The 24,086-nt window shown below is 42.2% G+C and overlaps 1 protein-coding gene across 1 annotated transcript in view; it reads left to right on the forward strand.

Moving 5' to 3' along the window:
* The window catches only part of ARL5A (ARF like GTPase 5A), a 311,540-nt gene extending 287,956 nt beyond the window's left edge, over positions 1-23,584 (forward strand). The window contains exon 6 of the mRNA XM_069616456.1: positions 21,680-23,584. Coding sequence (XP_069472557.1) covers positions 21,680-21,728 — 49 coding nt within the window. The 3' untranslated portion in view covers positions 21,729-23,584. The remainder of the gene's footprint in view (positions 1-21,679) is intronic.
* Positions 23,585-24,086: the final 502 nt, after the last annotated feature.

A 24,086-nucleotide genomic window follows, 5' to 3' on the forward strand; every position in this document is an offset into this window, starting at 1 on the left:
TAGGTATGGACAGCTTGTGTATATGTGTATAACTTTTAATGAAGAACCAAGGTTGCATAACCCACTAAAATCGAAAATAAGTTGCCATTTTTGAATGCAAGCCCTCAGGAAGAGCAGATTTGGGACAGAGACTACCTCATGTGATAGGTAATATGTACATGCAATGACAAACCACTATGTATTTGAGAAATGTGTATTTTGATCAAATATAGATTTGTGTGCAATTTGACAGGGGAGTGTCCTTTCTGCAGGCCATATAATGACATCGCTCTGACACTCCACTTCTTTCCCCCAATCAAGAGAGAAAGGAAAGCTTGACCAATGATAAATTGAGAGAGGGGTTGGATTAGTGATGCTGCGCACACACCCACTTTCAAAACATATAAAAGGAACATTGAAACCCAGGTGGAGGAATTGAAATCCATTTGCTGCAACGCGCTCTGCCGGACCACACAACATCCAGAAGGCACCAGATCCAACACTTAGACTTTAAAACTCCAAAGAACTTGATCCAGAACTCAAAGTAAGGGCCTAAACCCACAGACTGAGAACTCTTCTCAGCAGGCCTCAGCATCCAGCAAACCTAACCAACTATCAACAGCCGGGAGAGCTGTTTGAATTCCCTGCCTAGAACATTGCCGGGACCGGTAGCAGTGTCCAGGAGCCGTGCAGATCAGCGCTGTGTCCGGAGAAAGCGGGACCAGGAGCGGTGCAGACCGGTGCTAGACCAGACCAGCAGAACCCAAGATCCAGGAGCAGTGCCGGTGACCCAGAAAGCAGAGCTGTACTCGGAACCGGAGTCCAGATCGCTGTGAAGTGCTATGCGCAGTGACCGGATCCGTGACAAAGCCGCCTTCCTGTCCAAAATCTCTTGTGAGTACTCAGCAAAACTCAGAACATATCCCTTAGTTTAATATAATATGATTCAATCTATTTAACCTAAGTAGAACTGTCACCTGTCATTTTCTAGCTGCAAGCTGTAACCTGTCGCTTTGAACTTTTAAAATTTCAAATCCGAAAAACAACCTTCACAAAATCGTTCATAACTCCTTAACCGTTTGTGCTAGGAACTTGATTAGGAACCTTATAGTGCCTCCGTAATCACGATTCACGCACTCGCGAAATTTACAGCGATTTGCGATTTGGCCTGATTTCAGCCACCTGTAAAAATCAGCAGCTTTTGCCTGAACTGCTAAAATTTCGTTTGCCTCCTAAGAACCATCCCTGAATCATTGCTAGAGTGAGCCTGAACTAATATTAACTAGATACCACTCATCCTGAACGTCCTGAAGGGAATTAAAAGCATTTTCAGCATATTTCTCACTTCATTGTCACCATATTCAAAGCATTTTGCCTGTGTTTCAAAACTCCTATCTGTTGTATAAGCTGCTGGGGGGGAATTGAACTGAATTCTATTTGATTGCATTCCTAAGAACTGTGTGCTCTCATCTTCATCTCCTTACATTGCATAAAGGGGGGGGGTGAATTGTCCAAGAAAGTGATTACATTGTCTTTTGCTGAAATCCTATCAAGTTATTTTCTGTACTGCATTTTCATTCCACATTGTATCTATTTGAAACCATAAAAGTATTGTTGCTATCTTATCCATCCTATACCCACTCATCATTGATTATAAAGAAGTGTGCTAGTGCCAAACTATCCATTAATGATTACTGCTCAGATTAAGTGTGATATTCAATTATTAATTCATTCTAAAAGTGTGATATTTATATATATATATACTGTTTAATTTCTTTTCAAATGAACCTTTTAAACTTGCAAAACAGATCTACTTCTTGGCTCAGTGGGGTCAGGGGGATTCTAAGAGAGGGGTGTTATACAGGGGTTGTCATCCAGAATATGAACCTGGACATAAAGATATATCAATAAGGGTTTTTCATTCAGTATCCCAGGCTAGGCATTGACTTGGCTGTAGTGCTGGATTGAATCTTCTTACATAACCAAAGGGTGTGCCACCAGTGGTGGCGCCTTCAGATTTCCTGTGCAATTTGTGTACAAAATGAGTGCTCGTTAGTTTGATGGTTTAACGTCAGAGCATCACTCTATATTTATACATGCCGTACTGGCATGTATATATATCTGATATGCCATTTTGTTAGGAATAGGCTGACCAGCAGGCATGCACCGCTTCCCCCAGGTTGCCTATGGCAGCCTTGCTGGACTCGCCTTTATCTGGGGGCAGTTGGAAGGAAGCCTCCCGGCCCACAGAAATTGGCTGCAGGCCGCACAGGCCAATTCCAAGATGGCCGCCAGGAGCGTCCATGCATACCACATCTAGTACCTATGCCACACCAGCGTACAGTACGCCATCCAGCAATTAAGAGGCTAGGCTACAGAAGCTCACGGGTCTCACAAACCGTTACCAGGAGAATATGGCTTGACCACAGAACACATTGTTTGGTAAATCTTTTTTATTTTTATTTTTTGTCACGCTTGATCCGTGGCCATTGTGTTTTTGACTCCTCAAGCATTCATGTATGACTAGTTTCTTTGACTGAGCCAAATTAGACAGGCACTCTAACAGGAATCCCTAGGCTCATGACTATTTCCCTATGAGGCAACAGGGAAAAGCCAATTATTTTCCTAGCTGATGGTTCGAGCAAGGGGAGGACACTTTAGGTACACTCGTAATGTTTTTTTAAAAACATTCTTTTTACATTTGAGTTCCATTATCTGGCCCTAATATTAATGCCTGACACTCCATTTTCCTCCCCTGCCCAGCTCCCGACCCATAGACCTGTCTAGGAACATCAAGTGGCAGATGACATAAGCCTCCTCTGCCACTTAGGGAATCTACATTAAGCCTATAAACATGTATCTGGGCAAGGTTCTTCCCCTCAGTGGTGTGCCAATACGTTTGTGATTTCCAAAGACTCTTCAAGTTATCTGGCTGATCTGATACATTTATTGGCAGATGTGTTATTTTGCCCCCATCATGGGTAGTGTTAATGAGTTGAACATGGAGTGAGTGGACTTCTTGTCTGAATTACTATGTGGGTCACAAGTTCTCTAAAGAAAAACATCCTTTGTGCTAGATTTAGCATGTTTGCTTCTCTTGTGCTTAGTAGTATGTGGAATTATATCTGCTTCTTTAGCAGGTTTGGACACAATGTTTCTTTAAGATCTTGCAGTACGCCCATTGGAATATTTTCTGATTCACCATCAGGTTTTTGGACTGGTCAGCACTTAAATGACATTTCCATATGTGGCCTTTTGGTTTTTATAAAATGAGTATGTAATAGTTTACATGTCTTAAGTCGCAGAGGCAATGCTCCTCCTGCCAGGTAGCCACATGCCCATCATACAGAAAACAACCAGCCAGATCCCTCCCAGCTGGTTCCATGTAATAATGTCCGACTAAAATATCGCCATACATAAATATCGCCAGAAAATGGTCGTGATGATGATATTATTACCTGATACCTCCCAGCTCATGCGCTTGACATCGCCGACTTAATCATAACCGAGGACCTTGACGTCCTTGCTATTACGGAAACTTGGTTACATGCTACAGTAGGCCCAGCACTGTCCCTTGCGGTACCAGACAACTACACGATCATTAGATGCGACAGGAACACTTATCAATCAAAAGGTGGCAGCATCGCCTTCATCTTCAAATGTTCCTTCAAACCCAGACCCACTCCAAGCCTTCAGATCCCCTCAGCAGAACTATCTATCAAACTGCCCATCTCACCTAATCAAACTGCCACAATGCACCTTATCTACCGGCCTCCGGGACCTGTCTCCATCTTCACTGAGGACATTACCTCCCTACTTGCGGCCAATACTATGCCCAACTCACAAATTATACTACTTGGAGATTTCAATCTCTGCTTCCAAGATCCTAATGATACAATAGCTACTGATCTGGCCAGTTCGCGAACTGATCTAGGATTCACTCGCCACATCCATGAGTCTACACACATAAAAGGGAGAACCCTTGATTGGCTGGCTGATGTGAACTGCTGATGAACCTGATGTCCGTTAGACCATGCATCTGGTCTGATCATTATAAAATAACCTTTACTATTAAGTCTACCCCCCAAATGACCAACTCGAATATTGCTCCCCCCCATTCACACTAGTAACAAGGTCATTACTAAGGAGAAACACCTCCCGTTAATCCTTCCTCCTCAACATCTCATCAGCTAGCTCTGAACCTACAGTCCTAGTGGACCCCTATAACCATACTATCCTAAAAGCTCTCAATTCTATAGCCCCTTCAAAGCTGCGCAAACCTAAACCTAGTCAGCATCCTAATTCCTGGTTTACACCACATCTCAGATCTCCGCAAAGTAAAAAGAAAGGCAAAGGCGCGCTGGAAAAGTATCCCATCGGACGCCAACTAAAGTACCCTGTCTGCTGCCTTTTCCATACAAAGAAGCTATATTCTCAACCAAAAAAGAAGTCTATAATAAACGTATTTTGCAGGCTGAATATAACACTAAAGAGCTCTTCAAGATCCTCAAAGAACTCGAGTCTCCCATAGCCCCGTTGGATAAGTGCAACACTGACACCTCTTGGTGCACTAACATACATCCAAAAAGCACTCCAGGATAAAATATCCACACTACAAACTAAAATTAATATTAAAAAATGCAGCCTATCCCCAGATCTAGCATCAAACTCGCCCGCATACAACACCCCTTCACCAGCATATCCTTCTAAACCTTTCAGCTTCTCACCCCTCTCTGTATGGGAAGTGGAGAACATTATCAAAAAGCTCAAACCTTTTAACTGTCAAGGGGACTTGTGCCCCGCATCGGTCATCAAGTAGGCCGCCCATGACCTTGCTCCTTTTTATAACCACCTTTTTAAACGCCTCCTTTAAATCTGGAACAGTCCCTGACAACCTCAAGGATGCATGGGTCATCCCTTTAATTAAAAACCCAGCCTTGATCCTAACAACACCGCTAACTACAGACCTATTACCACGGTGCCCTTCCTACTAAAAATTCTGGATCGGGCTGCCTATTTACAAATTCAACATAATCTAGAATCTAATAAACTTCTGGGTCTCCGGCAATCAGGGTTCCGTCCCAGACATGGAACAGAAACTGCCCTTATTGATTTGAAAACACAAATTGAGGAAGTAAAAGATGAGGGAAAACTTGCCCTTTTACTGCTGCTCGTCCTATCGGCAGCCTTCGATTTGGTCAACCACCAAATTCTCCGCCTCCACCTTAAAACAGCTGCCCACTTCTCTAACGAAGCCACCTCTTGGATCAATTGCTTCTTGACAAACAGAACAATGAGGGTCTTTTCCCCTTCTGCTTCGGCTGAACCGTCACCAGTCCTCTGTGGTCCCGCAAGGATCTTGTGCCCCCCACCTCATTGTATAATGTGTTTACGAAGCCACTCTTCAATATTCTTGACTATCTGGGTGTCACCGACACCAACTACGCAGACAACACCCAGATACTCATCCCTATCACTGGTGACTACCCAACGGACTCAAAAGCACTCAAACATGTATACAGTCATCCAGGCGTGGATGGCGCATCATGGGCTTTGCTTAAACGATGAAAAAATAGAGTTACTTATCTAAAGCTCCCATATTGGACTCAACAAATTGGACCTGACATTTAAATCATTCATTATTGATGGGAACATCATCAAGGTGTCAAATGACACAAAAACTCTAGGCATTTATCTGGATTTCACCCTGTCACTCGCGAGACAAACCAAATGCTGTGGTGTCAGCTTCTGCCTATACCTGCAAACTTATAACAGCATGCAGACCTTACCTTACTGCCACTAATTGCATTATCCTTGCTAGAACCCTCATTATGGCCAAACTTGACTACTGTAACGCCCTCTACTTAGGGACTAGCCAAAGAAACATCAACCAGCTCCAGGTAACCCAGAACAATGCCATTAGGGCGGCCCTCAACATTCCTCAAACTTCATATATCGGACACCCAACGTAGCCTACATTGGCTCCCTGTCGGTCATAGAAGATCTCTCAAAACACTTGCCTTGACTTATAAATCCCAGGTCAACCTCGCCCCTCCATACCTTGCCAACCGCTTTACTACCCACACTTCCTCAAGACCATTGAGGTCTGCACAAACCCACTCACTATCTATACCTAGATTCAAGCTTCAGAAGGCTGGAGGATCCAGCTTCCCAGTCCTTGTAGCCAAACTGTGGAACACACTACGTCTTGCACTTAGTTCTGAACCATCCTACTATCTTTTAAGAATAATGCTAAAATCTGACTTTCTGAGCAGGACATTTCTGTCTCGTGCACAAAATGTAAACCTCATCCTCTACTGACAAGATCTACAACATACTGCCTCACCTCCTTCCTTCTTACACACACCTTTACACTTCATCACCCCTATTGTATGTCTATTATCCTCTATCTTGTTTGATCATTGGAACTTGTGCCTTTACTCAGTGTCTAGTGGTGCTTAATACCACGTTCACTTCATTATGTATTATGTAGCTGTTGTACCTTGCTTCTGATGAACTCGTATCGTATGTACCTTTACCTGTAACGCTTGCACCTTTTCAAGAATTGCGCTTAATGGTCTTCGGGCTAGACGCTTACTGTATCTATGCAATTGCTGTACCACCTGTATACCTGTAGTTATTGTACCTGTTAATTCTTTTGTACGTATATGCGTAACCTATGTACCACAAGAAATGCGCCCAGATGCCTCCGGGCCAGGTGCGCAATACAAATAAAATAAATACAAATATAAAACACTATTGACAATACCTCTCTAGTATCATCACTCAACATCATTGCACATGACCTCCAGATCACTCCCCTATAAACATATGTGGCCATTTTATTCACATTCCCTTTAACAGTCTCTGACGTAAATGTTCCATTTTTTCTTTCACTCCTTTGCGTTTGGTAGCTGACAAGTGTGCTACTAATTGAACCGTTCACTTTTAGGAGAGATTTATTTTCATTACCGGCCCTGTGGTAAGGTTCTGAAAGGCCTGTCAATTTAGGCGATGTGCAAAAGCTTTTCATGTTTTCTTACCAACTCAAGGTAGCGTAGGCTGGTCAGCAGGGCAGGCGTAGGAGACTGGTGGGTACACCAAGACAGCCAAGTAATTCCACAGTGGGGTTGAAAAATATACTTTATTAGGCCTTAACCAACATGTAGCTAAAACCTAGGAATACTATAAACTAAAGACACGCTATATATTTATTTCTGAGGCTTGTGGACCTGCTTAGAATCACATGCTTTGCCTAGGCCGACATCTAGTGGTTGCTGCAGAGTATTACAGCATTTACTTTTGATTTTGAAAAGGGATGTCAATGGGGCGTGTTTGTAATACTATCCCTATCGTGGCATGTACTATACCGATAGTCCTTCACGAATCGGGGTCCTGAGATTTTATTTTTTTCTTGCATCGGGTTGGTCCACTTCATGAAGTTAATTATTTTACAAGTAGTGTTAGTTTTTGGGCATTATAATATACAGTTCAAGCTTCTTCCTTCCCTTGATCAGTGTGTAACGATCGAAGGCTACCTTACAACGGCAGCAGACATGAGTTTGATGACCTAAAGCTGCGGGTTTTGGCCTTCAAAGTAGGGAGAGTGGGGGGAAACACTTAAACTTTGTAATTTTGAAGAATGGTTCCATGTCTTTCAATCGGCCGTTTTGTATTTCGAAGAATTTTTTGCTGCAAAAACTCATCTAATTTTTTTTTATTTAGGGGGGTTTACTCCCCAAACCTCCTTCCCACCTATTTAGAATCTAGTTTTGGAAAATGCCCCAAAACCTTATATCCCTCTACCCACTCCCCATCCCCCCATATTTCCATGTGTTTTTGCGGTAAAAAATCTGTGGCAAAAAATGCTGCCAAAAAATAAACTGCGATGAATGGACATCGAACCAGGAGAATGTCCCACTTTTCTCCTATCATTTTCATTATCCTGCTGTCCCCAGCGTTTGTCAGGGAAAACTCTCCCTTCAAGTTCTGTACCACGTGTAGTAAGACATTTCTGTGGAAGGACACTGAGGTTGTGAAATTGCCTTCCTCACAACCACCGGGAAGAGCAATGCCGATCATGTGAGCTGTTGAAGTCGAACACACTGAAAGATCTGAGTTTAAAACGTTGGGCAGTGTTTGTGATGCAGTCTGAGGCATCGTCTGATTACCCCGCTGGTGCGTAGGAATCAGTGCCTCAATAAGAGGATGGCTTCGGCATTCTTTAGGTATAATAGAATGGGTACTGAGCCTGTTCCCTCATATGAGAAACCAGTAGAAATTGAATTGTTTGGTGATACAGAGGAGGATGCTTTTGTTGAAGATAATTCGGGCGCAGACCTAGACCTTCCTATGGACTCACCTGATATTCAAGATCTGGTGTCGTCCTCACCATTGATGACGGTGGCTTATATAATCTTCTCAAAAGAGCAGCACATTATTTTAAAATAGACACTCAATCAGAAGAGGACACTGATTTTATTGACGTTTTTACGAGAAGAAACATCGTTCAATATATACGTCTTCTTAAATCTGTCAAAATATGCTTAGACCCTTTTTTAGCTACACCAGGCTCACAAAGCCAGTTAACCGTCAAATTGAGAGAGTTTAAACCAGCACTGACAAATCCACTATTCATCAGGGTCACTTGAAACCAGACTCCCTAGTTGTCACTGACACACAAAAGGGCGGGTACTAGTACCAATGCCCCTCCCGACAAGGAAATGAAGAGAATGTATGCTTTTGGTAAAAGGGTAGCTTCTTCAGCAGCCTACCAAATGGGAATAGCCAACAATACTGCCCTTATTGCTTGTTAGACTAGGGCCCAATGGGATAGTATGGAGGAGCTTGCGAACAGCGCTGCAGAGCCCCACAGGACAGACATGCTCAAAGGGCAAACTTACCTCGAATGCAGTTCCTAAGAACACCATAGTCGCTGCTAAAACAACTGGTAGGGTGATTGCAGTGGCAATTTAATTAAAATGCATGTTTGGCTGCACATCTCCGGCTTTGAAATGAAAAACAAACCCCCCCCCCTATTTAGTATGACAAAAGAGAACAATGTTTTGCTCTGGAAAGCGGTATGCGAAGCCCTAGAAGTCTCGAAGAAAGACCACGTAACTATTAAGACGTTAAAACAAATTTCTAATCGTCCCTTATCAGCGGGGATCACAAATCAACCACCGTGCTTTACGAAACCACAGTTACTCCAGTTTACACAAGGAAGTTACTTTTCAGGGGCATGTACATTTCCATGGATCTCCTTTAAAGTTCAAGGAAGCGGCTTTTAGTCGTCATTCCCCAGGCAGTTTCGAAGGGTATGTGCTAGAGGAAGAGGCCAAACTGCTAGAGGTTCAGCAACAACCTCTGAGCAATGACGCACCGCTTGAATTCCCCTCCCATGTGACCCGTGTAGGGCATTGTATTTCTCAATTCGTCCACGTATGGGGGGGGATTGCATCGGACAAGTGGATACTAGACATAGTAAGCAACAAATCTTGCAGAGAATTCCAAAAACTGCCCGCAATCCTCCACCATGGCACAGAAAGACTCTATTAGAACACCTGCAGATTCTACAAGAAGAGATTGTTGCTACTTCAAAAAGAAGCAATAGAACCCGTCCCTCAATCGGAGGTAAACAAGGGGATTTATTCTGTGTACTTCCTTGTGCCAAAGAAAGACAAAGCTCCCAATGCTAGACCTCGGGCCAGCAAACAGGTATGTCAAACTGCAGATGTTTAGGATGACGGCACTTCAAGAAGTAATCCCATTGTTAAAAAGACTTCATGACAACATTACATATGAAGGATGCATACTTTCATATTTCAATGCTGCCAGCACATAGAAAGTAACTTCAGTTAAAGCGTATTACCAGTTCAAAGTGCTTTTCTTCGGGATCACAAACGCCCCGCGTGTGTCCACCAAAGCGGTAGTAGCAGCGCACCTGTGCAGGGACAGCATTCTAGTGTACCCTTATCTGGATGATTGGCTAATAGGAGAAACATCTGAGGTATGTTGCCATAATACACAGAAAACCATAAATCTTCTGCATCAGCAAAGCTTTTCTATCAACGAACATAAGTCCATTCTAGTCCCCTGTCAACAAAAGCAATTTCAGGCAGCTGTCAACCATACCAAACATGAGGTAGTCTTTCCCTCCAATGGGAGGGTACACAATCTGTCAAATCCATTTCCTTGTTATACAGCCGGTCAACAGAACAGTCAGACAAGTAATGTGCCTTCTTGGCATCCTGCATTTTCATCGTGCCAAATGCAAGGTTGTCTATGCTCCGAGTTGGTTAGCGAAACAATGGTCAAAAACAAAGGGCAATTGGGATGATCTTGTGGTAGTTTCACAAGAGGTAGTGTTTGCCCTACAGCGGTGGACAAAAGAGCATGTTACAAGGAAAACCTTTTGTCAACCCTCCAACACACTTCACCATCACAACAGATGCACCACTCTCAGGGTGGAGAGTTCGCCGTCTCCAAAAGACTGCACAAGGAAAGTACACACTTGCACTCGCTCTCCAAGAGACACATCAATGTCCTAGAATTGCTAACAGTCTTCGAATCACTACAAGCTTTCTGCCATCTCTTGTTGAGAAAGAATGTGCTTATCTTAACAGACAGCACAACAGCAATGTTATATTTAAACAAACAAGAGGGAACTCCATTCCCACACCCTATCCTCACTAGCACAGAAGATATGGATCTGGTGTTTGCGGAGAAAGATTGATCTCCACATGTTCCAGGGGAACACAAGTGCCTAGCAGACACATTAAGGAGAAATATGGAGCAACCCTCGCACCATCAGTGGGAGCTATATTCCGACATTTTAAAATTTTTTACATGCTGGGGCATCCAGACATAGATCTCTTTTCCACAAGAGAAAATGCAAAATTCCTTAACGCATCCAGGTTTCCCCAGGAAGAGCCCAAGGAGGGAAAGCACTGGATCAGTTGGTCAGCAACTTTTGCATATGCCTTTCCTCCAACACCACTACACTCTTGAACAGAGACATCCACAAACTACACTATGAGCAGTTGACGAGCCCAATAGCTCCAATGTGGGTATGTCAAACGTGGTACACCCACCTTCTCAAGATGTCTGTTTGCCCACCATTGAAACTCACATGTGCTCACAACATGACACAAAATGAGGGGAAGACTCTACACCCTCAACCTCAAACAACCAACGTATCAGCTTGGCTCCTGAAGTCATATAATTTGTTCACCTTAATTTTCCTGCATGCAAATATTAAAGGAAGCACGGAAACAAAACACAAGACACTTACTTCAATATGTGGACAAGGTTGGTGCTATGGTGTAGAAGATCAAACTTCAACCCACTCAAATGCACACCTTCACAAATAGTGCATTAGCTGTTATACTTTTTAGACCCAGTTTTAGTTTTTAATTCATTAAAAGTCCATTTGGCAGCATTATCAGCATATAGATCACAAAACAAAGTTTCATGGTGGAGAGTTCCTGACGTTAAAGCTTTCATGGAGGGTGTTAAACAACTTTATCCCTCAATCGTTAACCCGCCTCCAGATTGGGATTTAAATGTTGTCCAAAGCAAACTCATGGTTTCACCTTTTGAGCTGATACATAAATCGAGCCTAAAACATCTCACTTACAAGACTGCTTTCATCATAGCCGTTACGGCTATTCTGAGAGTGAGCAAGCTTCAAGCTTTCTGTGGCAGAGCCTTTTGCCACAATATACAAAAGCGAGGTGGTCATAAGAACACATTCCCGTTTCTCATCAGAATACATTTCAAAGTTCCTCGTTAACCAATCCATTGAACTACCAGCTTTCTTTCAAACCCCATAAAGCACTGGGGAAAGATCTTTGCACGCTAGATGTGCACAGAGCAGTTCTGTACTACCTCAACAGGACGAAACAGCTCAGGAAATGTGTCACTTGCAGCTGGAAGGGATGGAGAAATGATCTCAAAATCTGCCATTGCGAGTTGGATAGTGAAGTGTATACAACAATGTTACACGTTAGCAGGCCAAGCCTCTACCATTTACTCCAGGAGCACATTCCACAAGTGCCACAGAGACCATAACATGTATTGCAAATGTACCTCCTTGATGCTTCCTGCAAAGCAGCAACAAGGAGTTCTGTACAAACTTTTACACAACATTATTCTGTTGACACACAAGCCAGAAACGACTTGCAAGTGGTATTGAAACATTTGTGTCTCTGTCCCTGCTCTATGCCCAACTCTCATCTGGTACTACTAGCTAGTCTATGCAAAACATGCTATGCTAAGCAGATCCACAAGCCTCAGAAGACAAACATTACATACCTGTAATTGTCTTTCTGATGCTTGTACTTGCTTAGATTTGCTTGCGCCCGCCCTTCCTCCCCTTGTTGGGAGCATAAGGATCATAGACCAATAATCTTTTATTGCATGTTCTACACAATTCATATCCTTTTTTCACTTTACACTTCATGCGAACTCTGGTCAGAAAATTTGAGGACCTCGACAGATGAAGGGATCATGTGTGTACAGTACGTGCCAAGATAGGGATAGTATTACAAACACGCACCGCTGACGTCCCTTTTTCGAAATTGAAAACAAATCTAGTAGTGCTTTGCAGCAACCACTACATGTCGGCCTACGCAAAACATGTGAATCTAAGCTTATACAAGCATCAGAAAGATTATTACAGGTATTTAATGGTTGTCATATACACAGTAGCCTTGTTAACGAGAGGTTGCATATCACTTTACATTAAAAACAATTCACATAAATAAAGGCAATTCTGTGTGAGTAAAGGAGGAGATGAAAAAGTTGTTAAGCAGATATAATACACCTAGCCTTATACTTAAAAAGCACCTCACTTGAGCAGACCTTCCTTAAAGCTTCCAATGTCAGTTACAGGTAAGTACATGGAAGGGGTCAGAGTCCAAAGTCTCGAGGTTCCCCTATACAAGTTTTGCCTACAGCTAACCAGAAGGGTAAATGTGTGTTTTAAAAAACAAGCCTAAATAATGGGTTCACTCCCAATTCTTCCACACTGAGGGTTACCCAGAAGGAGTCCTACGCTAGATTTCAGTCTCCCAAGGCCAGAATAGGCTAGTGATGCAAAGAGGAGTTTACGCCCAAGCAATCCATGTAGGCCTGGGGGCAGCAAAAGTGGTCTCAACGCTTGTACCCCGAACTCTGATTTTCCCAAGCCACGACCCCTAGGATAATCCGAATTGCTGGAGCTGCTTGCTTCTCTTGTAGGTGGAGGTTCAGGAGTTGCGAATGCAGTGACTGAAGTAGGTGTCTTGTTTGGATCCTGCTAGGCCAGGGGGTCTGCATCCTTTGGCTCGCCAGATGTGTTGGACTACAACACCCTTAATCACTAACCAACTTAGTCAATAGCTAGGTGTTGTGTGAATTGTAGTCCAAAACATCTGGAGAGCCAAAGGATGCAGACCCCTGAGCTGGTGGTGGATCTGATCTCCGCTTCTGGGATGGTTCTAGCAGAATGCGTCAGACACCTATGTCTGCAGCCCTGACAACGTCCACAACTAGGATGGACTTAAGGGGCACAGTGAAGCTGCAAACAATGCTCAGCTCGAGGCTGTGGCAGCAAACAGGCTCCAGACAGGCCCTCTTCAGGATGGAGAGAGCAACAGAGGGAGATGACCTTCCTGGGCCACCAGCTGAGAGTCTTCAGTGTGCCAAGCTCCAGTTTTGGTTGTCGTTCATAGCAGCACAGGCCTGGTCGGTGAATGGTCCGTTCACAGGCGGGTCCCAGGACACTTCCTAAGTTTGCTCAGACAGGGCACGGGTGAAGGACTAGTCTATTCAACCAGTTAAGGAGGAAGGTGGCACCATCTAGAGACTCCATGGTCGCATGAGAGGTATCTGTTTTTTGCCTATAGATTGCTTGGGTAGTACTACTTCAGCAGTAGTCCTCCATGCCTTCAGTATAGTCTTGATGTCTTCAGATTCTTGACTCCGTGGATGACCTCTAGAACAGCTGTAGACTCGATATACAATCCATGCTGCTGTGATGACCCAGCTCAGCAGTCAAGCTATCTGCATCATTCAAACAGGTGAGTGCTGTCTAATCCTGGACAACCCACTCACCATACATATGCCCAGTAACAGACATCACCTGGAAGAAGTTTGGATTGGGACCAGACAGAAGGTGCTTCCTGAGGACTACTGATTCGGACTCTGAAAGTGTATGCCCTGGCATGGGAGTTTCTGACCTGGGTTGAGGAAGATGGCAAAAAAGCAAGATGCTGCACAGCAGTGCACCTGAAAGTTGTAGAACTTGGTTCACTGCCACCAGCCTTTCTGAAGAACATCACAAAGGTTTAAAAGATGCTGTGCAACAAAAGGGAAAAAGGGATGCAAAGTACCTCTGGTATCATTGCGTCTATTGCAAAGTGAAAACACAGGAACACACGTATAGGAGAAAGTCTCCTTGCATAGGCAGCCTTGGGGACGGACTAGTTCTCTCAAAATAAAGTAGTTCCGCATTTAACTTCAGTTGCCTGTTCTCTTTAACTTTACGTAGGGCTTTACTTGCCAAAGCCAGCCAGGATTCTAAAACCTTGACAGACCTGCTGTGGTCCCATTGCAATCAATAGCGGGAAAGCGGCAAAAAGAGATTTTCTTAATTGAGCAAGCTACAACCAGAAAAGTGATTTGGTGGGAGGTTTTGAATGAATCTGAACCACTGGCAATGCTCTGGGCAACATTCCACACCACTGTTTAGCCCATCTGCGCCATTGCAAAGGATTCAACCATATGCATATCAGTCAGGTACTGCCATCAATGGTAGCGGACCAGCCCGAACTGCTAGGCCAGGTCGCCTCTGTACGAAACACAAGCAACCCCAGACATGTTTCGACCTTGAAGCAAGCCTGAGCAAGCAGGATCACCAGAATTATGTAGTTTAATATTGGCATTCAATGTTTTTAATGTACCTGATAATAGATTTGATGCATTTTATCCGAAGGCCATTAAATTGCCATTGGAGCCACAAACTTCACCATCTGTCGATTTATTATGGTACTTCTGTGGAAACGGCTGTTATTTCTTGATAGTGCACAGTTTTCCTGTGTAGCATCAGTGCACATATGGACCGAAGACTGGTTAACCATAGTCCTATTTTATAAGACCAAGTTAACTTCCTTTCGGCCCATAATAATGATGATAAAAGATTGGGCACCCAGTAGCGTTTTAAATTTTTTATCGAAAAGACTGAAACAGCCATCCACCCTTGGACCCAAAACTTCAGCACCATTTAAAGCTTGTGCTAGATATTTCATTTTTAAGCCATTACAGCTGAACGAGGGTGAACAGTCCCTGTATGTCATGCAGAGATAAAATTGTTAGTGTTGATTGCTTCTAATGTGATTGGGGAATTGCAATTTGTCGACCAACTCGTTTTGGAGGGAAACCGCACCCACCCAAGTAACCAAATGTGTAAAACTCTTCCAACTGATTTGCATTAATTATACATTTCCATCATGGTTTTTTCGTTTAGCCAGTTATTCAAACTTTTGAGTTGCCATCAGTAATAGTTCAACGATGTTCCACACAACGCATTAAAAATTATGAGACCCAACATGACATTTTCGATTTTTGCAAAAATCGTGACAATCGTGGTAAAGAAAGTTTGGGCTTCTCTTTAACTTAGGGACATCTTAATTTCTCTCCCATAATTGTTCATCCAAACCATTAAAATATGGAGAAATAACAAAAGAATAAGAAATGTACGGGGCTTTGCCAGCCCGCAAGATGGCTGTTTAGTCGTGTCGCAGCGTATCCGCATTTTGCTCCAGTGGAAGATGAGCATTATCAAAGCGGCACCTTAACACTTGTTGGGTAAGATTTTAATTGAAATGGTTACTCTTATTGACCTGGGTCAACCCCAGAACTTTTTGCTTCACTAGTGGGATATGTTTCCTTAATACCTCTGTGAGTGGGAACCTTTTTCCACACTTGCAGAATATTTTACTCTTTTTATGGGTTATTTTTTAGACTCTCCATAGTGTCTTTTTAAAGTCCTCCTCTTTAACAACTTATTGGCAATAACTGCCTGTTGCTGGGTTGCCCTAGGGGCTCCCCTTTTAACTTTCTCTGGCTAACCTTGAGTGAACTACAGTTCCTAATGGTAGAAATAATCTTTGGATCCCTTTTTACATTTTGTTTGGTGAAACCAGCACACCCCACTTTATGTGGAGTGCTGGGGAGATGCAATGTTTCCCCTTTCACTCTAAAACCGTAACAGTTCTGTTACAGGGACAAGCTTACTGTCAGTGGCTGGTGGCAGTGATACCTTGTTTTTATTTGGTGCACCTTTACCACGGGCTGTGTTCACAGCTGCAGTAAAGGCACCTAAGGGTGCTCATTCAACCAAAATGGCCCATTTTCTTTTTTCACCATTTTAGTGTTTCTTCTCCTTTCTTGTTCCTTCCCCTGACATCCAGAGTGGACAATTCCTTTGTGTGAGTTTAATCTTCGGCGGGAGTCCCCGCCCAGGCTCCAGTCTGTATGTGAGGGCAGGAAGCGAGGGAGGAGTCCAAAATTCCACAGCCTGTTGTCTTCCTCCTTGCCTGAATGGGGACAAATCTCAGTGGGGGCTTGGGGGGTGGGCAGGGCTGGCTGTCCTGATTGGACAACCAGACTGCCCCTTGTTGTCAAATGCAGTGAGAGAATGCAGAAGTTGTGCTGTAGTTCCTGTTAAATACTGTGAACCTGGAAGCTGAAGACAAGGTGAAACCCAAGAGGATGTAGGAAAAGCAGCTGAGATTTCCAGCGAACAGAGAGCCTGTGTGTAACTGGAGCTTGCTGTAGCCCTTCCTTCCAGTCGACCTGGGGACTCTGGAAACGACAACCCTGACCCAGAGCCTGGTGAGACCCACTAGACTTAAGAAGACCTGCATTTTGAGCCATCCCATGCGTTGGTGCGGCCTTGCGTTGCTGCAATGCCTGAATACCCTGGGACCTCGAGCCACTGGTGCAGTGCATGGTCTTCCGAATCTCACTGAAACTTCGCGGGCATCTTGGTGTATCTCCAGAGACACGAATTGAGTCCGAAAAGTCCCCTCGACAGTGTGCTGGACATTTTGATTTTATTTGTAAACGCGCACCTGACTAAATCATATCTGGGTGCTGATGTATCAAATAACAAATCTGCTTCCATAAGAGTGTTGTCAGGTCAGAAAATTTAGCACAATCCAATAACTCATCAGTATTCCCTTAACAGAATAAATGTGTCTTCACAGCCTTTCGAAATGCAGTTTGATTTTTAAGTTCCCGAATAGTTCTTGGTAGGCTATTCCAAATTCCTGGGCCATAGACTCCAAATCTTCTATCCCCTTTATTCAAGTATCTTGACCGTGGCACCTGTAGCAACTTCTTGTCACATGAGCGTAATTGACGACCTGGAATGTAAGTCTTGATTTTATCCGACAGATAACTTGGGGCTAGCTGATTTACGCATTTAACAACAAGGCAATAGAGTTTTAAAATCTATGCGTTCCTTCACAGTCAGCCAATATAATGACCGCCTTAGATTGAGGATAGGGGATGATTTTGCCACCCTAAACACCAATCTGACTTCCGCATTTTGTGCCACTTGCAGTCTCTGCAGTCGGGATATTGGTATTTCTGTCAACAGCGTTGCCGTAATCCAGTCATGAGGTGAGTCCACACAAATGTCGCTCTGTCTTTATCTCCTAGAACACAGACTGCACTTTTGCGCTAACCTGTGCCCTACACACCATGTTGTCTTCCCAAACACAACCCAGATTTTTTATTTTTGGGAAAAAGTCCATATCATATATGAGCCCAAAAAGCATAGTGACAGTACCGGTTTGTTGTGTTGCATATGATGTTTAGAGGCAACCTCTGTCTTATTGGCATTGAGCAGCAACTGGTTGGCATACATCCAGGCTTGTACCTCCTTTAGGCAGTGTTCCACTAAGTCTCCTTCGATCTCTCTACTCTCAGGAACACTTGGGTATCATCAGCATAGGAATGGAATTTAACATTTAACATTGTTTCCTCAAAATGTCCATATGTAGCAAATAAATTAAAGATGGGACAGGAGAGTAAGGAACCTTGTGGTACACTGCACATTTGCAAAAAGGAGTCTGAAAGGAATCCTCGAAGTGTAACCCTTTGTACCCTTCCAGTCAGAAAAAACTCAAACCACTGTAGGGCTTGTCCAGAGATCTTTCTGACCACATCAAGCTGTTTCAGCAGGATGTTATGATCTACCGCGTCAAATGCGACAGATGGGTCCAATAATTTGTAACGATGAGAATTCAACCACAATTTTCTGGCTTCTTCTGTGTCCTGGAAAAGGAACCAAATCCACAGAACTGCATTCAGCCGCTAGGCAGAACCTGGCCTAGAGCCTTCTCCTTTTCTGAGGTCTTGTTTTCAGTCACCACAACAAGGAATCCACTGACTGGGTATTTGGCTGCCGATCCTGAAGTAGTCCTGCTCCAAAATCTTCTTCAATGCTGAGGTACTATGTTGGCTTGCATATGCACTTACCTTAAGTCTCTGGGGATTTCTGTGTAGCTGTGGGGTGTTTTCTGTGATGGGGAGGCCTCTCGTCCAGTGCACCCAGTCCCACTGCTAGAATCCTGCTAGGCTGTCTTCTGCAAAGCCCCTGGACCCTTTTCTAACTGTATAAGTAAAGTTCTGTCCTGTTTGAATGGTCTTACTAAGGAACTCTGACTTTTGCTACTTAAGAACCTATCCTCACACTACCTGTTAGTCACTAGATACTAGTGACCCCCCTTCTGCCACTGAGAACACTCATGCTCCAAGAATAAGGGAAAAACTTTTAAGGGATTGGGCATTTTGCCTAGAAAAGAAATTAAGGGTTTAAAAGTTACCTACTTGTAAAAGAGTTGGTTGGTAACTGTAACTCTAAGAATGAACAGTTACACAAGTTATTACTTACCTTGGATGTGTGATGCACTATTAAAAGTATGGTTAACATCTTTCTTTCCTTAGAAACTGTTTTGCCATTCTAATAGAAAGTAAATGTAAAGGTATATTACTCACCTGTGATTAGGATGTTCCTCTTAACAAAAATAATGTGTTGGTTTCACCAGATTATGCCTGTGAGTGCACTCCAACTGGGTTTCACTTCCCCCGACTTGCTGCTAGCCTGTCCAGAATAAGTCTGTATTAGGTTGTTGCCTACCTAGAATAATTGAGTCATTCAGTAAATTGCAACATTGGGTTTTGCTTTTCCTGTCCTGTTGTAGACCGACTCCAGAGTCTCTTTGGTTCGAACTGTCCCTCATACGTTATACATAAGGTACTTGTTTAGCTGGGAAAGGTCTAACCTGGATTCATTGTGAGGTTAAAGTATATGGGTTTTACTTACCTGGAGTTAGCTATGTGCCATCCCCAAAAAAAAAGTTACAAGACTTACTGCTTAGCTCCGTCTGTGTTTCACTGATCTCAAAAGCACCTGTAATAGAATATTACATCCGTGGGTTTTACTCACCTAGTATAACTGTGCGTTATCACAAAAGTAGTTATAGGTTTTTAGTGTACGGCGAATAAGTGTTCCACTGTTCACAAAAAGTATATTGTCTATTTGACTGATTATGTGATTTGTACTGAGTCATTGTACAACTGGTAGGGTCTACTGCCCTTGCATTACTGGATGTAATTGTGAAAGTAACCATTGGTTTTTACTCCCCAAGAATAGCTGTGACCTATACTGAATGTGTATGAAAAGGTTTTGACTTCCCTAAAACTATTGATATGTGTACCAAATAAGGTTTAGCCTTCAGTCTGTTCACCTTCAAGCATAGTGTTGTTTTGATAATTTTCATTACATATACTATGTGATAGTACTTATTTACCCGTAGATTGATCTGAGCCTACCTGTATTTAAATAAATCCTTTATTTTTACAATACATAGTGTTTCTTTGGACCATTTGTATTACAATTTCATCTGTACTGATTCTACAGCCCTTTCTCACTCCTAAGATCAGCCTGGCTGCTCTGTCTACTCTACCCTGAACTCGGGTGGTACAGCCTTCTACTAAGAGTGGAGTCTTGTACGGTTTCAGTTGAATGATTTTGCTAGGCCCTTAGTTGGACTTCAGAAAAACTGTCCTAACAACACTTTCTCAGCATGTTTCCCATTTTGCTCAGTGTTTTCATGTCGGAGGCAAAACCTAAGCCCAATGTAGCTTGGAAATAGGCTCAAACGAGTCGACACCCACCAAAACAAACCAAAACTTTGAGAGCGGGCAGGGAGTTGGGGTGCGTCCTCTGTATGGAAAGCCACTACACTGCATTGGCTGCCGATTCTTCTTTGTGATTGAAGCTGCTGTTCAGCTTCTGAAGTAATCGGAGAGAAGCGGGCAGGTGGCCTGAATAGGTGGGGTGGCCTAAAAGAAGCAGATGTTGGGTGAGAAAAGGAGCAACCTGATAAAATTATAGGTGACATTGGACCAAAACAAGCCCCATGTTGCTTATAATAAGCAGTTTTGGCAACAATGATTATGTTCCCGGTTCCAGTAGTGACAGAAGCATTTTTTTATTCGCTTCCTTCCATATGGAAAGAACAAGTCTGCTACTTCGCGACTCTGTATTGATGTATGTTGCCTTCTGGTGCCTTCCAAAATACTTTCTCACGCTTACTCTAACTGTATGACAGCTGGCTGATTTTTATTAAAGGGTCATTGTGCTGTAAATTGTTTACTTTCTCCTATTATATTTTTTGTATTTCTCTTACTCTCCTCCAATATTTTGATTGGTAATAATAGGTTATAGCTTAAAAAAAAAAGAATATGATCCTTCTATATAATGTTTTATATGCAAAGGCTTTGAGCCAAATGCTTAATACACATAGCATGACTTTTTAAGCGAGCCATAAACAACGGTTTTACTTGTACATGCCGCCATCTGACTCTCATAACAAGTCTTCTATTCTGATCTGGTGGAGCCCCATCAGTGACGTTTGGGTGCAGTTTGTGAAATGACCACTTTGTTAGTGAATACATCATTGCACTTTTTATTGATCTATGCGAACTTGGATTATGCAGAGTAAGAATCTAAGAGCACTGTGCCCATATGACCGAAAAACTAGTGGTTGCAATGGTATAAATTGCTTCTAGTGTGTATTCGGTTAAACTATGGTTAATTGATGTAGTATTTTGTAATAATGCAGAAGTGGTGCATGCGTTGACCTTTCCTAAAAACGGGTCAGAGGACATATGGCTGTAAAGTGTATCAATTACATCTAATAAAATATACTTCGTATTGGAGTAAGACATTGTCAAATCTTTATTTGTGAACATTTGGATGCCTCCAGCGTCTGTGTGCAAAGCCATGCCGATTTAGTGTTTGTCAGTGTGCTTCCACTGTGACGATTAGACTGATTTGCTTGATATCATGCTCTCCTCTGTGATTAACGTGTGGGCAATGAGCTGTCATTTTTATGTTTTGAATTTTTGCTATCTCAATTTAAAAGATTGTTTAAAAAAACATTTAAATCAAATTCAATTCTGGCCGATCCAAAAGTTGATGGTCCCAACAGGTTTTACATTGAATGGAGGCCATCAAGGAGGAGTGTGCTTGTCTATTAGTTAGGCTGTTACGAGCCTATTACTTTGAACGTAGCTAAGAGGTTAGAATGCGCTATAGAATTGTTATGAACCCAGACAATAGCTGTCTTTCTTTTTGCAGGCTTTGTCAAGGATTGGAATGGATGATGTCAAGACTTCGGATAAGATGACCAGTGATTACATCTTTTCATAGACATTACAAAATAAAGACCTTTATCTTTCATTCCCTTGGCAGTTTTATACTTACCAAGTTTTGCAGCTAAAAGAAATTGAAAGAATTTATGCTAACACAAAGAAAACCTACTCAATTAAGACTACTGCTTTCAGCGCAAAGCTGAATACTGAGGTGCAGACAAAATTCATTACTAGTGCCCTCTTAAAGATCGGTCTTAAAAGCTGTGATTATTTGTATCTTTTTCTTGCGGTTAATCAACTCTGTGCAATGTATTATTTGGTAAGTATTCAAGTGACACAATATTTTTTAACTATATTTTATCATTCTAAATCCCCCATAGCTGAGGCATTTTGCTGCAGTCAGTTAACAAATCAGTGATGCAGGTATTGACGGACCAGTATTTTTAAAAGGTAGTGAAATGTTACAATGATTTCTGTATATACTGTATTTGTGTATGTATTGTTTGAAAGCATGTGTGCTTGTCCCTCCCCGGAGGATAAATGCCCTGAGAAGCATTAGTAAGAATATCCTGGGGACGTCTGTGCAATGATGGTAACCACAGAATTGGTTGCGAAGTAGTGTAATGGAAAAGGAAATGCCTTAAACTTCCTTGTGTTCAAATATTTTCAACAATCACAACATTTCCAAAAGGTATACACTCAATTAGAGTTTTACTTGGAGACTTTGCACAAAATAAAAGTTCTTATCCAGCATAGAAAATGAACGAGGGCCTTCCCAAACACATTTTGAAATCTCAAAAAACAGAAGACTTCTATTGCAGGTGTTTTGGAGAATATTTTCGTTCTGCATAACATTAATAAAGATACATAAAAACATTTTGTTTCTTTACATCTGGACTACACAAGCCTCATTATGCACTACATTTATGGAGTACCTTTGTACATCTTAAGAGTATTTTCTATGTGTTATGTTCATGCAACCCTCCAGACCTTCAGTTTTTAAAAAAAGATGTCTATTATCGGACGCTACATTTTATTAATGAAGTTACTCCTGCTAAAGGCTGGTGCATTTTGCCTGCAAACTTCACACGGTCAATATGATACAATAGTAACATGGCATGTTTTAATGCTATTTTATTAGATTTATTTTATTAATTATTACAGAACCATATTGATATGTGTAAATGTTGTCCAAACCTCAAAATCTAATGATACAGTAGGGGAGATGCACATGAAAGAAACCAAAGTTGGAAGGTATTTTTAATGCTCTTGACACATTAGTTTGCATGCTAGCAGGGGACTCCCACAGATGCTGCTCATTCTGACACCAGTGTGCATTACTGCCTATTCGCCATGTAGGTGAGTTTTTAAAAGAAAAAAACTATTTTGGCATTTGCTAGGTAGCACAGTTGGGTTTTTCACCAATTTTTAAGTTGAGTATAATACTGTAAAATATGGATCGATGTGTCATGATCTTTTCTGATTACACACATCCCTATTGCATGACTCCTCTCTTGACAGTCAATTTCTCACTTGCATGACATTTGTAAGGACTTGATGTGTGAACAGTAATGCTGACTGTAAGCGGAGGCGACTGTTAATCTATAGTTTTATCTTTAAATTGAGGCACTTGTTAGTCATGTTTATGTATGTATCGCTGTCATCTGAATAAAATATGTATATACATGCATTTGCTTTCATGCACCTAAACATCAGTGTTGTGAGCTGAATATTGCGTAATGTAAATATATATCATCCAAAGTAACTGTACAATTTATTACCGGATATTGTTTACATGGCAGTTGCTAAATAAATGTGTACATACTGTGAGTAACTTCAAAACTACTTTTTAATCACAAATTAAATTAATAAAGATTTGACTAAAAACGAAGTATTTTGTTGGATTGTCAGAGGTGGTGATTTAGTCTGGATCTGATGTATTGGTTTTGTGTAAATGTATTTAATCAGCAGTACATAGCCTTTCTTTTGGTTAATAGATATTGTATTGCATATATGTCCGCTTGCTTCAATTTGTTCTTTTATTTATTGCATGCCACAGATTCTGGGCCAGGTGGGAACTACAATTGTTTGATCTTTTTGGTCTTGGGTAAAGTTTTCTTTTTTTTTTTTTTTTGGGTCCTTATTCTATGTTGGGGTTTTAATATGAAAATGTTGACAGATGCACATATTTGGATCTTGATCCTGCCAAAGTTCGACACCAAAGCTGTCGATGAGCTTTGTGCTAATTTCTTCATGCTGCTAAAAAACCCAGCGGTCAAAGCAGCAAGGCATAGTCTCCCCACCATCAGTGCAAGTTAACCTTTCCTTACTGTCCCTGAAGCTGGTCTCCATCATTTCTGATCCACCTGAGAAAAAGCAGGAGCAGAGATTCC

This window comes from Ambystoma mexicanum, chromosome 9, assembly GCF_040938575.1.
Source record: "Ambystoma mexicanum isolate Mex_15411 chromosome 9, UKY_AmexF1_1, whole genome shotgun sequence".
NCBI classification, from domain to species: domain Eukaryota; kingdom Metazoa; phylum Chordata; class Amphibia; order Caudata; family Ambystomatidae; genus Ambystoma; species Ambystoma mexicanum.